General features: G+C 53.8%; 1 protein-coding gene across 2 annotated transcripts; it reads left to right on the top strand.

Moving 5' to 3' along the window:
- On the top strand, nt 1–4,877 carry badb (BCL2 associated agonist of cell death b). 2 transcript variants are annotated; one of them, XM_060855551.1, is made up of 4 exons: nt 1–33; nt 1,149–1,355; nt 2,109–2,308; nt 3,041–4,877. In XM_060855551.1, the coding sequence occupies exons 2-4, from the start codon at nt 1,208–1,210 to the stop codon at nt 3,152–3,154; spliced, it is 462 nt and encodes a 153-aa protein (XP_060711534.1). In that variant the 5' UTR covers nt 1–33; nt 1,149–1,207; the 3' UTR covers nt 3,155–4,877. The 2 variants fall into 2 exon arrangements, with proteins under 2 accessions (XP_060711534.1, XP_060711535.1); XM_060855552.1 differs by having other exon boundaries at nt 33–56.
- The last annotated feature ends 10,602 nt before the right edge of the window (nt 4,878–15,479 follow it).

The following is a 15,479-nucleotide window of genomic DNA, read 5'->3' as shown; positions in this document are numbered from 1 at the left end:
CATTGGCTGACACCGAACCCGGAAGTGTTGGAGGTAAATGGCTGAAGTTCCAGAGAGTGAGAATAGAGAGATACAGGGGGGAGAGAGGGAAGGGTGAAGACAGAAGATAGAGAGATACAGGGGGGAGAGAGGGAAGGGTGAAGACAGAAGATAGAGAGATACAGGGGAGAGAGGGAAGGGTGAAGACAGAAGATAGAGAGATACAGGGGGGAGAGAGGGAAGGGTGAAGACAGAAAATAGAGAGATACAGGGGGGAGAGAGGGAAGGGTGAAGACAGAAGATAGAGAGATACAGGGGGGAGAGAGGGAAGGGTGAAGACAGAAAATAGAGAGATACAGGGGGGAGAGAGGGAAGGGTGAAGACAGAAAATAGAGAGATACAGGGGGGAGAGAGGGAAGGGTGAAGACAGAAGATAGAGAGATACAGGGGGGAGAGAGGGAAGGGTGAAGACAGAAGATAGAGAGATACAGGGGGGAGAGAGGGAAGGGTGAAGACAGAAGATAGAGAGATACAGGGGGGAGAGAGGGAAGGGTGAAGACAGAAGATAGAGAGATACAGGGGGGAGAGAGGGAAGGGTGAAGACAGAAGATAGAGAGATACAGGGGGGAGAGAGGGAAGGGTGAAGACAGAAGATAGAGAGATACAGGGGGAGAGAGGGAAGGGTGAAGACAGAAGATAGAGAGATACAGGGGGGAGAGAGGGAAGGGTGAAGACAGAAAATAGAGAGATACAGGGGGAGAGAGGGAAGGGTGAAGACAGAAAATAGAGAGATACAGGGGGAGAGAGGGAAGGGTGAAGACAGAAAATAGAGAGATACAGGGGGAGAGAGGGAAGGGTGAAGATGGGGAGGAGGGAAATAGACGCGGAGAAGGGGAGGGGGGAAATAGAGAGATGCGAGAGAGGAGAACGGGGGAGAGAGAGAGAGAGAGAGAGTAGAGAGGTGCCGAGAGAGAGGGGGGGAGTGGAGTGGGTAGGAAGGGAGGGTGGGTGTGGGGCGAGTGAGTTGCAGGGGTTTGCTGAGCCGGTGTGTGTGTGTGTGTGTGTGTGTGTGTGTGTGGGGTGGGGGGGGGGTGGGGGCTGGCTATGGGGGGGAATGTCTGAGCTCCAGGGACTGGGTAACCCACTGTTTGCTGCTGTCTCCCTCTCAGCCCCACAGCTGATCCGATCGGATCTGGATTGATCCAAGCTCCTGCACCTTCCCAATGTGATGGCCACACGGTTTGAGATTGGGGAGCCGGACTCTGATCCCAGCGAGGAATGGGAGCTCCGAGGGGGGAGTTCCCAGCCGGATCTTGGACAGCTCCCTGGGAATGCTGGGCCGAGTCCCAGAGAGACCAGGGCCAGGCGGGTGGAAGGTAGGGACAGAGGGAGGAGGCTGTAATCAGTTAGGGGCAGCGAGAGGGATCTGTCACACTGCCCACTCCCTCAGCACTGACCCTCCGACAGTGCCCGCTCCCTCAGCACTGACCCTCCGACAGTGCCCACTCCCTCAGCACTGACCCTCCGACAGTGCCCGCTCCCTCAGCACTGACCCTCCGACAGTGCCCACTCCCTCAGCACTGACCCTCTGACAGTGCACGCTCCCTCAGCACTGACCCTCCGACAGCGCCCGCTCCCTCAGCACTGACTCTCTGACAGTGCCCGCTCCCTCAGTACTGACCCTCCGACAGCGCCCGCTCCCTCAGTACTGACCCTCCGACAGCGCCCGCTCCCTCAGCACTGACCCTCCGACAGCGCCCGCTCCCTCGGCGCTGACCCTCCGACGGTGCCCGCTCCCTCGGCGCTGACCCTCCGACGGTGCCCGCTCCCTCGGCGCTGACCCTCCGACGGTGCCCGCTCCCTCGGCGCTGACCCTCCGACGGTGCCCGCTCCCTCGGCGCTGACCCTCCGACGGTGCCCGCTCCCTCGGCGCTGACCCTCCGACGGTGCCCGCTCCCTCGGCGCTGACCCTCCGACAGTGCCCACTCCCTCGGTGCTGACCCTCTGGTGCCGTTCTCCCCTTGCCCTGCGCTCCCGTCCCTGGTTATGATGGTGACGGTGGCGATGGTGTGCCGGGCGTCTGGTTTGTAGCTGACTCTGTCGATGCCGCTGTCTGTTTTCCCTGGCAGAGGCTGAGACGGTGGTGTTCCAGGATGGCATTCCCATCGCTCGGAGGGTGACGCTTCCCGAAGTGGAACTGCTGGAGGACGTGTCGGTGTTCCGGAATCGTACCCGCTCAGAGCCTCCGAACTTCTGGCTGGCTGTCCAGTACGGCCGGGAGCTCCGCAGGATGAGCGATGAGTTTGTCTCCAGCTACATCGAGCGTAGGGTTGGTCTTCAGTATACCCCACCCCCAACCGTCTGTGACCCTCGGGTGTCCCGGGGAGGGGGAGCAGGATAGACACCCAGCTCCTTACCCACCACTCCAGCCAACCTCCAGAGAGAGGTGGGGAATGCAGAGAGAGGGAGGGAATACAGAGAGAGGTGGGGGGTGCGTTAAGCGTCCCTGGGGAAAGGCAGGTGATCCCCGGGATGTATCGACCTGGGGCTGGAGCTGCGCCAACTCCGAGGAGACTCGGAGAGCGAGGGGTGGGGGAACGTCGACTGGCAGACACACTGGGTGCGTGTGACGGACTGGGAGACAGACTGACAGCACGCGTGACAGAGCGAGGGTGTGGACTGAGAGAGAAGGGAGGGGGCCAGCTGAGTGACTGCCCGAGATGGGGTGAGGGGCAAGCAGGACAGAGAGAGAGAGAGAGACCTGGTGCTGACCGTGAGAATGGGATCTCTTTGATCGAGTGTTGGTCCGGGGGCCGCTGGTCTGGGTGGGGTCTTCTCTCCAACCTGCTTGAGGTTTGGGTTGGAAGTGGGTGGGAGGGGGGTGGTGTTTGTAGGGAGGGGAGTGGTCTGACGTTGCCGTGGGGCGATGGGAGGGAGGGTGGTGGTGGTAGAGTGAGGGTCGGGGTTGTGGGGGTGGTATTGGTGGGAGGGGGGGAAGGGTCAGATTGCAGCTCAGTGACGGATTCCCCTCTCGTCGCCCCCCACCCCCTCCCTCCCACAGCGTCTGCCCGTGTCCAAGAGCGCAGGGACCCTGGCCGCTCGGGTCTATCGGAAAGTGATGGACATGTTCCCCAGGAAGGACTCTGTGGACCCCCGGCCGGGGGGCGACTGCTGAGCTGACCTTCCGGAACCATCCGCCACCTCGAATCGACAGCTGGAGCCTTAACGAGGAGCGATGGGAGAGAGAGGGTCTCCCCGTGGGACTGAGATTCTGGCTGTCGGACAATCCAACATTCCCACTCGGAGCCGGATTCCCTGCACGTGAACAAATCTTTATTGAACTGCACTGCACCCCACGGCTGACTTTACCAGGAACCATCGTCTGCCCCTGGCGTGTTCCCTCTGCCCCTGGCGTGTTCCCTCTGCCCCTGCCTGCCCCTAGCGTGTACCCTCTGCCCCTGGCATGTTCCCTCTGCCCCTGCCTGCCCCTAGCGTGTACCCTCTGCCCCTGGCATGTTCCCTCTGCCCCTGCCTGCCCCTGGCGTGTACCCTCTGCCCTTGGCATGTTCCCTCTGCCCCTGCCTGCCCCTAGCGTGTACCCTCTACCTCTGGCGTATACCCTCTGCAGTCTGTGCCCACCCCTGGGCTGGATATGTGTGTTCCCTGAAGCATCGGGGAGGTGGCTGATGTCTGTACAGTCATCAGGGACATGGATAGGGTCTCTTCCCTGGGGTGGGGGAGTCCAGAACTAGAGGGGCATAGGTTTAGGGTGAGAGGGGAAAGATATAAAAGAGACCTAAGGGGTAACTTTTTCACACAGAGGGTGGTACGTGTATGGAATGAGCTGCCAGAGGATGTGGTGGAGGCTGGTACAATTACAACATTTAAGAGGCATTTGGATGGGTATATGAATAGGAAGGGTTTGGAGGGATATGGGCCGGGTGCTGGCAGGTGGGACTAGATTGGGTTGGGATATCTGGGACAGCATGGACAGGTTGGGCCGAAGGGTCTGTTTCTGTGCTGTCCCATCTCTTATGACTCTCTATCCATGAGAGCGGTATTTCACTCTGAGGGTGGAGAGCAACCCCGGGTCCCAATGTCCACCCCCACAACACCCCCCCTCTCCCCACCCCACCCCCTTCAACACCCCAACACACTGCAGACTTTCCCCAAGGCTTTGTGGAAAATGGGAACGGGAACAGGCCATTTGGCCCTCTCCAGCCTGCTAGCCCCATTCCATTGGACCATCCGACTCAGTCCCCTGTTCCCACTCCCCCCGCCCCTCCCCCAAGACCCTTGAACCCTGGGAACTATATGAAGCCCCTTGAAAACATTCGGCGAGCTGGCACCAATGGATTTCTGTGGGACAGTATTCCCACAGTCCCACCCCCCGGGTGAAGACATTCCTCCCTGTCTCAGTCCCAAACGGCCCTCTATCCTGTAACCTTAGACTTTAACCCCCTCCTCCACCCTGTTCTGGTCTCCCCTCCCGTCCTTGGGGACTGTCCTTCGTGCGTTTACTCCGTCAGCTCCTTCCAAACCCACGGCCACTTCCATCCAGAAGGACAAGGGGCAGCAGGTACACGGGAACACCACCCCCTGCAAGTTCCCCCCCGAGCCCCTCACCATCCCGACTTGGAAATATCTCACCGTTCCCTCAGTGTGGCTGGGAAAGAATCCTGGGATTCCCTCCCTAAGGGACACTGTGGGTCTACCTACTGCTTTTCTCATTCTGCTTATCCAGCGTTTTCCCCTCTTTCCCCCCCACCCCCTCCCCCCCCCCAGAGACCGGATACTGTGTACACGGTAACTCCGAGTGTGGGACACGGGGACCGGGGACTGTGTACACGGTAACTCCGAGTGTGGGACACGGGGACCGGGGACTGTGTACACGGTAACTCCGAGTGTGGGACACGGGGACCGGGGACTGTGTACACGGTAACTCCGAGTGTGGGACACGGGGACCGGGGACTGTGTACACGGTAACTCCGAGTGTGGGACACGGGGACCGGGGACTGTGTACACGGTAACTCCGAGTGTGGGACACGGGGACCGGGGACTGTGTACACGGTAACTCCGAGTGTGGGACACGGGGACCGGGGACTGTGTACACGGTAACTCCGAGTGTGGGACACGGGGACCGGGGACTGTGTACACGGTAACTCCGAGTGTGGGACACGGGGACCGGGGACTGTGTACACGGTAACTCCGAGTGTGGGACACGGGGACCGGGGACTGTGTACACGGTAACTCCGAGTGTGGGACACGGGGACCGGGGACTGTGTACACGGTAACTCCGAGTGTGGGACACGGAGACCGGGGACTGTGTACACGGTAACTCCGAGTGTGGGACACGGAGACTGTGTACACGGTCACTCCGAGGGTGGGACACGGAGACCGGGGACTGTGTACACAGTAACTCCGAGTGTGGGACACGGGGACTGTGTACACGGTCACTCCGAGGGTGGGACACGGAGACCGGGGACTGTGTACACGGTAACTCCGAGTGTGGGACACGGAGACCGGGGACTGTGTGCGCGGTGACTCCGAGTGTGGGACACGGAGACTGTGTACACGGTCACTCCGAGGGTGGGACACGGAGACCGGGGACTGTGTACACAGTAACTCCGAGTGTGGGACACGGGGACTGTGTACACGGTCACTCCGAGGGTGGGACACGGAGACCGGGGACTGTGTGCGCGGTGACTCCGAGTGTGGGACACGGAGACTGTGTACACGGTCACTCCGAGGGTGGGACACGGAGACCGGGGACTGTGTACACAGTAACTCCGAGTGTGGGACACGGGGACTGTGTACACGGTCACTCCGAGGGTGGGACACGGAGACCGGATACTGTGTACACGGTAACTCCGAGTGTGGGACACGGGGACTGTGTACACGGTGACTCTGGGTGTGGGATACAGTTTCCCAATGCTCAGTGTTGCTGCCTCTGAACCAGTTGAGCTGTTCTGGTGGTTACTGTGTGGGATTAGGGAGTTGCTCCTAGCTGAGGGTTTGTGATGAGTGCAGGCTGGCTGCTGGGGAGTTAGCACTCTTGCCTCCTGCCCTGTCACCTTACCCAACCTCCTCCATCCCCCTGAGTTTGGTGCTTTGGTTAGGTGAAGAGGGATACTGAGAGATACACTGGTGCTAGCTTTCTTTGGTAGGTTATCCTGGGTTTCTTTGTGAATATAGAAGATGTGGTTACTCTCCGTCTGCTGGATCTCTCACCCTGAACCTGCCAGAGCTCCATCTGGGGTGTGTCGGCTGCAGGATTGCAATAATCCAGCCTGGCTGAGAGGGGCAGCTGGCTGGATACTGGGACCGTTGTGCCCCCATGGTCTGAATCTGCCCGTGTTTTGCTTGGCGAGGGATGTCCAGACCAACACTGAATGAAACAGTTCAGAAGGACTGATTGGTGAAGGAATTCCCAATCCTTTACCAACTCCTGCCCTCGAGGAGAAAGTGAGGACTGCAGATGCTGGAGATCAGAGCTGAAAATGTATTGCTGGAAAAGCGCAGCAGGTCAGGCAGCATCCAAGGAGCAGGAGGCTCGATGGTTCGGGCTTATGCCTGCAATTCGTGCCCTCCCCAAGCATGATGTCTTTAAGTCGATGTATTCCTGATGAAAGACTTTTGCCCGAAACGTCGATTTTCCTGCTCCTTGGAAGCTGTCTGAACTGCTGTGCTCTTCCAGCACCACTCTAAACCAAACTCTAACCAAGCTGCAGAGTCAAAATAAAAGTAATGACTAATGTGTAACTAAATGGAATAAAACTTTTTGTTTTCAAAACTGTTATTGAGTGTATAATCTTCCAGCGCGGTAATCAGCAGTTGCTGGAAAAGCTCAGCAGGTCTGGCAGAGTCTGTCGAGAGAAATTGAGAGTTAATGTTTCTGATCTTGTGACCTTTCCTCAGAGCTGATGGCATCTTTACGTCCAGTGGGTGGGGTTGGAGGGGAGGGTTAAGGAGTAAACGATAGGTAGGGATGGAGCTCAAAGGGAGAGAGACAGACAAAGGAGTGGGTAACGATCTGGCTGGGAGGGTGTGAGGGGGTAACAGTAATAGCAGGCTCGGTGCTAGCCCAGGCCTGGTGGGTGGGGGGAAAGAGTTCAGGCCCTAACTTTATTGAACTCTCTATCGAGCCCGGGGGGCCGTGGGGTCCCCGACTGCAAAATGAGGCACTGTTCTTCCAGCGGGCGCTGGGCTTCACTGGGACACAACAGCGAGGCTGGCCAGGGAACAGGGTGGGGGGGTGTTAAAGGGGGCAGGCAACTGGAAACGGAGGGTGGAGGTGTAGTGGACAGCGAAGAGGGTTACCTCAGATTACAACAGGATCTGGACCAGATGGGCCAATGGGCTGAGAAGTGGCAGATGGAGTTTAATTCAGATAAATGCGAGGTACTGCATTTTGGAAAAGCAAATCTTAGCAGGACTTATACACTTAATGGTAAGGTCCTAGGGAGTGTTGCTGAACAAAGAGACCTTGGAGTGCAGGTTCATAGCTCCTTGAAAGTGGAGTCGCAGGTAGATAGGATAGTGAAGAAGGCGTTTGGTATGCTTTCCTTTATTGGTCAGAGTATTGAGTACAGGAGTTGGGAGGTCATGTTGCGGCTGTACAGGACATTGGTTAGGCCACTGTTGGAATATTGTGTACAATTCTGGTCTCCTTCCTATCGGAAAGATGTTGTGAAACTTGAAAGGGTTCAGAAAAGATTTACAAGGATGTTGCCAGGGTTGGAAGGTTTGAGCTACAGGGAGAGGCTGAACAGGCTGGGGCTGTTTTCCCTGGAGGGTCGGAGGAGTGACCTCATAGAGGTTTATAAAATCATGAGGAGCTTGGATAGGATGTATGGTCTTTTCCCTGGGGTCGGGGAGTCCAGAACTAGAGGGCATAGGTTTGGGGTGAGAGGGGAAAGATATAAAAGAGACCAAAAGGGTGACATTTTCACACAGAGGGTGGTACGTGTATGGAATGAGCTGCCAGAGGATGTGGTGGGGGCTGGTACAATTACAACATTTAAAAGGCATCTGGATGGGTATATGAATAGAAAGAGTTTAGAGGGATACGGGCCAGGTGCTGGCAAATGGAACTAGATTAATTTAGGATATCTGGTTGGCATGGACAAGTTGGACTGAAGGGTCTGTACATCTCTATAACTCTATGTGGGCATCTGAACGTGAGGGTGAGACTACCTGTCAGCTGAAGGGACACATCATCTGAGACAGAAATACCAGGCTGAGCCAAGAAATCTGCACGCTCTGTGAAGAAAAAAATAGCTCCATCCACCTCTAAAGGTACACGGCACGTTTTGCGAATATTCTTGACACCAGAAAATGAGTGAGAAGGTATTTCAGACACAAGAATGTGATGGAGAGAGGCGTTCAGAACAGCAGAGTTCCAGAGAAATCGTCCCCGACAGCAGAATCAGGAGAGGGTAAGTGAAGCCATTCTCGGAGATCCACTCTGTGTGAACTTCTTGAGAAATTAAGTTTTTAATTATTGTTCTTATTAATTGGGTTCATGTACGTGAGACGTGATGTTATTAAAACAGCACTCCGTAATAGTTAGGGAGTATTTGTCCAGTTTGTTAAGAATTCTGTTAATTTCTTCACGGTTGGGAGTTAAATAAATAAATTGTTATTTACTGAATTTAGAGTGAGTGAAAGGATTACCCTTCGGAACAGATTGTGGGGGTGAGAGGTCAGTTATACCCCTTTGTAAGATTACAAGGACAGGTGACCCCTCTGGGCAGGGAGGGAGTGAGGGAGGGAGGGAGGAGGGTTAACCTCTCTTGTTCATGTTGTTGTTACAAAACACTCTGGACAATCCTGTATATCCCTGGACACTATGGGACAATTTCCCATGGCCAATCCACCCTAACCTGTACATCCCTGGGCACTATGGGACAATTTCCCATTGCCAATCCACCCTAACCTGCACATCCCTGGACACTATGGGACAATTTCCCATTGCCAATCCACCCTAACCTGCACATCCCTGGGCACTATGGGACAATTTCCCATTGCCAATCCACCCTAACCTGCACATCCCTGGGCACTATGGGACAATTTCCCATTGCCAATCCACCCTAACCTGCACATCCCTGGGCACTATGGGACAATTTCCCATGGCCAATCCACCCTAACCTGTTCTTGTTCATGGTGTATTGCCCCCCTCATTCTGATGGCCACCTTAGTGTGTGGCTGCCTCAAGCTGGGCATAGCCTCTCGGTACACAAAGTGCCACTAGGTACTGAGATTCTAGCTGTCACCGATGTTGTGAAGGGTGGGGGCGGGTCTCACTGCAGTAGAATCCTGTACCTAGTTGGGCCCTTCTGTATCCATGAATAAAGCAGAGATTTGAAAAAGATATCTCAATACTGTGTGCACACATTTCAGTGAGAAGTATTCTAATGAATTTGATTTGACTTAGGTTTAAGTTTGTCATGTAGAGGGTTCAATAAGAAGAGTACAATGTCACCATTGAATCAGTGTTCAACACACCCTACAGCCCAACACGTCCACACCCATCCTCTGAAGAGACACCCCTTCCCCTACATTTCCCCCTGACTAATGCACCTAACCTGTACATCCCTGGGCACTATGGGACAATTTCCCATGGCCAACCCACCCTAACCTGTACATCCCTGGGCACTATGGGACAATTTCCCATGGCCAATCCACCCTAACCTGCACATCCCTGGGCACTATGGGACAATTTCCCATGGACAATCTACCCTGACCTTCACATCCCTGGGCACTACTTCCCACGGCCAATCCACCCTAACCTGTACATCCCTGGACACTATGGGACAATTTCCCATGGCCAATCCACCCTAACCTGCACATCCCCGGGCACTATGGGTCAATTTCCCATGGCCAATCCACACTATCCTGCACATCCCTAGACACTATGGGACAATTCCCCATGGCCAATCCACCTTAACCTGCACATCCCTGGCCACTATGGGACAATTTCCATGGCCAATCCACACTAACATGCACATGACTGGGCACTATGGGACATTTCCCATGGCCAATGCACCCTAACCTGCACATCCCTGGACACTATGGGACAATTTCCCATGGCCAATCCACCCTAACCTGCACATCCCTGGGCACTATGGGACAATTTCCCATGGCCAATCCACCCTAACCTGCACATCCCTGGGCACTATGGGGCAATTTCCCACGGCCAATCCACCCTAACCTGTACATCCCTGGGCACTATGGGACAATTTCCCACGGCCAATCCACCCTAACCTGTACATCCCTGGGCACTATGGGACAATTTCCCATGGCCAATCCACCCTAACCTGCACATCCCTGGGCACTATGGGACAATTTCCCATGGCCAACCCACCCTAACCTGCACATCCCTGGGCACTATGGGACAATTTCCCATGGCCAACCCACCCTAACCTGTACATCCCTGGACACTATGGGACAATCCCCCATGGCCAATCCACCCGACCTGCACATCCCTGGGAGGAAACCGGAGCACCCCCATGCCGACATCGGGAGAATGTGCAAACTCCACACAGCTGCCCGAGGCTGGAATTGAACCTGGGTCCCTGATACTGTGAGGCAGCAGTGCTCACCACTTGGGCCACCCTGCTGCCTACCTTGTGAACAAAGGTACAAAATGTTTCTGTTACGCTCCATCGCTGCTGCTGCTTCTATGGCTGCCCTTTCTCCAAAAGGTGAGGAAAACCACTGCACAAAAAAGGGGAAATGAAGAGAACGGAGAGGAAGAACGGGAAGCAGATGGAATGGATGAGCCCAGGATACTGCCTACTCCACCACCCCCATCGTGAGATGGGGTCATGGGTGATGGAGGGTAAACCCTTGAGGTTGAATTCAAGTGAGTATCAAAATGAATGAACGCTTAATATATTAGGGAAAAACAATGTTTGTAAATGCTCTGTACAATATAATTGTCACGAGATGGGGGTGTCACTGGCTACAGGAGTATTTATTGACCAGGGGATAGATCAGAGACAACCCTGTTGCTATGGGTCTGGAGTTACTGACCAAACCAGGTCAAGACGACAGATTTCCTTCCCCTAAACGATATTAATGAACCAGACTTTTTTAAAAATAAGAATCACCAGTGATTCCGCGGACATCTTTTTTTTTAGATTCCCTGCAGTGTGGAAACAGGCCCTTCGGCCCAAGCAGTCCACACCGACCCTCCAAAGAGTAACCCACCCAGACCCATTTCCCTCTGACCAACGCACCTAACACTAGGGGCAATTTCCCATGGCCAATCCACCCTAACCTGCACATCCCTGGGCACTATGGGACAATTTGCCATGGCCAACCCACCCTAACCTGCACATCCCTGGGCACTATGGGACAATTTCCCACGGCCAATCCACCCTAACCTGCACATCCCTGGGCACTATGGGACAATTTCCCACAGCCAACCCACCCTAACCTGCACATCCCTGGGCACTATGGGACAATTTCCCATGGCCAATCCACCCTAACCTGCACATCCCTGGGCACTATGGGACAATTTCCCACAGCCAACCCACCCTAACCTGCACATCCCTGGGCACTATGGGACAATTCCCCATGGCCCATCCACCCTAACCTGCACATCCCTGGCCACTATGGGACAATTTCCCATGGCCAATCCACACTAACATGCACATCCCTAGACACTATGGGACATTTCCCATGGCCAACCCACCCTAACCTACACATCCCTGGGCACTATGGGACAATTTCCCATGGCCAACCCACCCTAACCTACACATCCCTGGGCACTATGGGACAATTTCCCATGGCCAACCCACCCTAACCTGCACATCCCTGGGCACTATGGGACAATTTCCCACGGCCAATCCACCCTAACCTGCACATCCCTGGGCACTATGGGACAATTTCCCACAGCCAACCCACCCTAACCTGCACATCCCTGGGCACTATGGGACAATTTCCCATGGCCAATCCACCCTAACCTGCACATCCCTGGGCACTATGGGACAATTTCCCACAGCCAACCCACCCTAACCTGCACATCCCTGGGCACTATGGGACAATTCCCCATGGCCCATCCACCCTAACCTGCACATCCCTGGCCACTATGGGACAATTTCCCATGGCCAATCCACACTAACATGCACATCCCTAGACACTATGGGACATTTCCCATGGCCAACCCACCCTAACCTACACATCCCTGGGCACTATGGGACAATTTCCCATGGCCAACCCACCTGACCTGTTACATTTTTGGAGTGTGGGAGGAAAACGGGGCACCCGGAGGAAACCTGCGCAGTCAACGTGCAAACTCCACACAGTCACCCGAGGCTGCAATCGAACCTGGGACCCTGGAGCTGTGAGGCAGCAGGGCTAAACACTGAGCCACTGTGCCATCAATCCAGCTGGAAGTCCCCCAGCCCTGATGGACCTCATGTCAGGGTTCAAAATGGACGCTGAGATAATAGAGGCGTGAGTCGCAATTATCCAAAATTCCTGAGTTTCTGGAGTGGTCCTTTCAGATTGTAAGGATTCTACTGAAGACAGAAAGCAGGAATCACTTGTTGTGGGTAAAATGCTAAAATCAATTATTAAGGAGATCATCGAGGAGAAAGTGAGGTCTGCAGATGCTGGAGATCAGAGCTGAAAATGTGTTGCTGGAAAAGCGCAGCAGGTCAGGCAGCATCCAAGGAGCAGGAGATTCGACGTTTCGGGCATAAGGAGATCCTGGGTCATTCCTGAAGAAGGGCTTATGCCCGAAACGTCGAATCTCCTGTTCCTTGGATGCTGCCTGACCTGCTGCGCTTTTCCAGCAACACATTTTCAGCTCTTAAGGAGATCATACCAGTGCACCTACTGAAGAGTAATCAGGCAGAGTCAAACCAGTTTGTCAGAAGGAATGTGTGCTTGACTTCAGTTCTTAAAGGAACTGACAGGCAACATGGATAAAGGAGAAGCATTTGAAAAAGTCACCGTCTAAAACAGCAGCATATTCTCTGCGGCGTGCGGTAAATTGGATGCAGAGGGTGGGGATAAATGGGTCATTTTACAGGTTGGAAGGATGTAACAAATGGTACAGGGATCATTGGATAAAAGCAAAAGCAAATTTGAGCTTTGACAAAGGGTCAGTTACGACTCGAAACGTCAGCTCTTTTCTCTCGTTACAGATGCTGCCAGACCTGCTGAGATTTTCCAGCATTTTCTCTTGCAGGTTCAGGGATTACTGTTGGTTGAAGTCCCAGTGCTTTACCATGAAGAAAACAAAGGTATTTTGAATCAACCTGTCCATGGATGTTCTAACCTGGGTGTTCTGCACCAGAGGTAGGGAACACTACCACTGCACCAGAGGTAGGGAACACTACCACTGCACCACAAGGATCTGCCATATAACCAGTATATGGTTATTATATTGGCCACTGACAGATGTAGATTCGGAGTCAGTCATTTCACCCCTTGAGTGTGTTATACTATTCAATATTTATTTCCCACTCTCTTATCTACTCCCAAAATCCTTTGGCTGCTCTGAACAAAAATCTACCTCTCTGTAAAAGTGCACAATGACTCTGTCTCCTGAGACAAGAGTTCCACATTGAAACTACCCTCAAAAGAAAACTTCTCATCCCTCTCTCCATGAGGGACAAGCTCATTATTTTTAACGTGGTTCTGGGCTGGCCTTACCCACAACAGGAAACACGCCCCACCTTGTAAAACCACTCCACAAACTGTACTTGTCCCAACCCTCCAACTCAGCAGCACCTTCCTAACCTGCAATCTTCTTCCTGACCTCTCCACCCCCCACTCCGGCCTATCACCCTCACCTTAACCTCCTTCCATCTATCGCATTCCAAACTCCCCTCCCCCCTACCTTTTATCTTAGCCTGCTGGACACACTTTCCTCATTCCTGAAGAAGGGCTCATGCCCGAAACGTCGAATCTCCTGCTCCTTGGATGCTACCTGACCTGCTGCGCTTTTCCAGCAACACATTTTCAGCTCTGATCTCCAGCATCTGCAGTCCTCACTTTCTCCACCATCGCCAGACCATAGCAACACGACGGTTGGAGGAAGAGCGCCTCATCTTCCGCCTAGGAACCCTCCAACCACAAGGGATGAACTCAGATATTTCTCCAGCTTCCTCATTTCCCCTCCCCCCACCTTGTCTCAGTCCCAACCCTCGAACTCAGCACCACCTTCCTTACCTGCAATTTTAGATTAGATTACTTACAGTGTGGAAACAGGCCCTTCGGCCCAACAGGTCCACACCGACCCGCCGAAGCGCAACCCACCCATTCCCCTACATCTACCCCTTTACTTAACACTACGGACAATTTAGAATGGCCAATCCACCTGACCTGCACATCTTTGGACTGTGGGAGGAAACCGGAGCACCCGGAGGAAACCCACGCAGACACGGGGAGAACGTGCAAACTCCACACAGTCAGTCGCCTGAGTCGGGAAATGAACCCGGGTCTCTAGCACTGTGAGGCAGCAGTGCTAACCACTGTGCCACCGTGCCGCCCAATCTTCTTCCTGACCTCTCCACCCCCCACGCCGGCCTATCACCCTCACCTTAACCTCCTTCCACCTATTGCACTTCCAATGCCCCTCCTCCCTTTTATCTTAGCCTGCTTGGCACACTCTCCTCATTCCTGAAGAAGGGCTCATGCCCGAAACATCGATTCTCCTGTTCCTTGGATGCTGCCTGACCTGCTGCGCTTTTCCAGCAACACATTTTCAGCTCTGATCTCCAGCATCTGCAGTCCTCACTTTCTCCTCCATCGCCAGACCATAGCAACACAACAGAAAATTTTCCCATCCAGAAAATTGCCTCACACGCCTGTATCCTTCCTTAAACAGGGAGGCCAACATTGCGCACAGTATCCGAGATGACAAACTGTAGAGGTTTCAGAAGAGATTTACCAGGACGTTGCCGGGTATGGAACGTTCAAGTTATAAAGGAAGGCTGGGACACTGGAGTGTAGAAGGTTGAGAGGTGACCTGAAAGTTTATAAAATAATGAGGGGTACAGATAGAGTTGGTCCTGGTTGCTTCCCCCCCCCCCCCCCCAAGATGGGGAACATTGTTAAGGTGAGGGGAGAGAGATTTTAAAAACACGAGAGGTACTTTTTTTTTTACGTGTGGAATGAACTTCCTGAGGAAGTGGGTAGTCACGTTTAAAAGGCATTTGGATGGATTTAAAAGTAGGAAAAGTTTGGAGGGATATGGGCCAAGAATAGGCAGATGGGAATAGTTTAGTTTGGGATTATTGTTGGCATGGACTGGTTGGACACAAGGGTCTGTTTCCATGCTGTATATAGTCTCACCCATGCTCTGTATAATTGAACCATAACATCCCTAACCTTTAGGTTCATGGTCTCTTATGATGGAAAATAGCATCCCATTAGCCACCTTGTACCCCAATGGATATAATCTCTGCCAGTTTACAATAGAGTGGCCTTGCCTCACCCTTCAACTTTATTCAGACTTAATCCCTGCCCTCCCCCTCACT

This window comes from Hemiscyllium ocellatum, chromosome 46 (genome assembly GCF_020745735.1).
Source record: "Hemiscyllium ocellatum isolate sHemOce1 chromosome 46, sHemOce1.pat.X.cur, whole genome shotgun sequence".
In the NCBI taxonomy this organism is placed as follows: domain Eukaryota; kingdom Metazoa; phylum Chordata; class Chondrichthyes; order Orectolobiformes; family Hemiscylliidae; genus Hemiscyllium; species Hemiscyllium ocellatum.
Note: the sequence above shows the minus strand (reverse complement) of the source record. Positions and strands in the feature narration are given on the sequence as shown.

Bases quoted from the DNA above. Each gene is read 5' to 3' on its own strand.
- badb (XM_060855551.1), top strand. From the start codon at position 1,208: ATGGCCACACGGTTTGAGATTGGGGAGCCGGACTCTGATCCCAGCGAG. The intron at 1,356-2,108 runs GTAGGGACAGAG...TTTCCCTGGCAG, and splicing joins CAGGGCCAGGCGGGTGGAAG to AGGCTGAGACGGTGGTGTTC. The intron at 2,309-3,040 runs GTTGGTCTTCAG...TCCCTCCCACAG, and splicing joins CCAGCTACATCGAGCGTAGG to CGTCTGCCCGTGTCCAAGAG.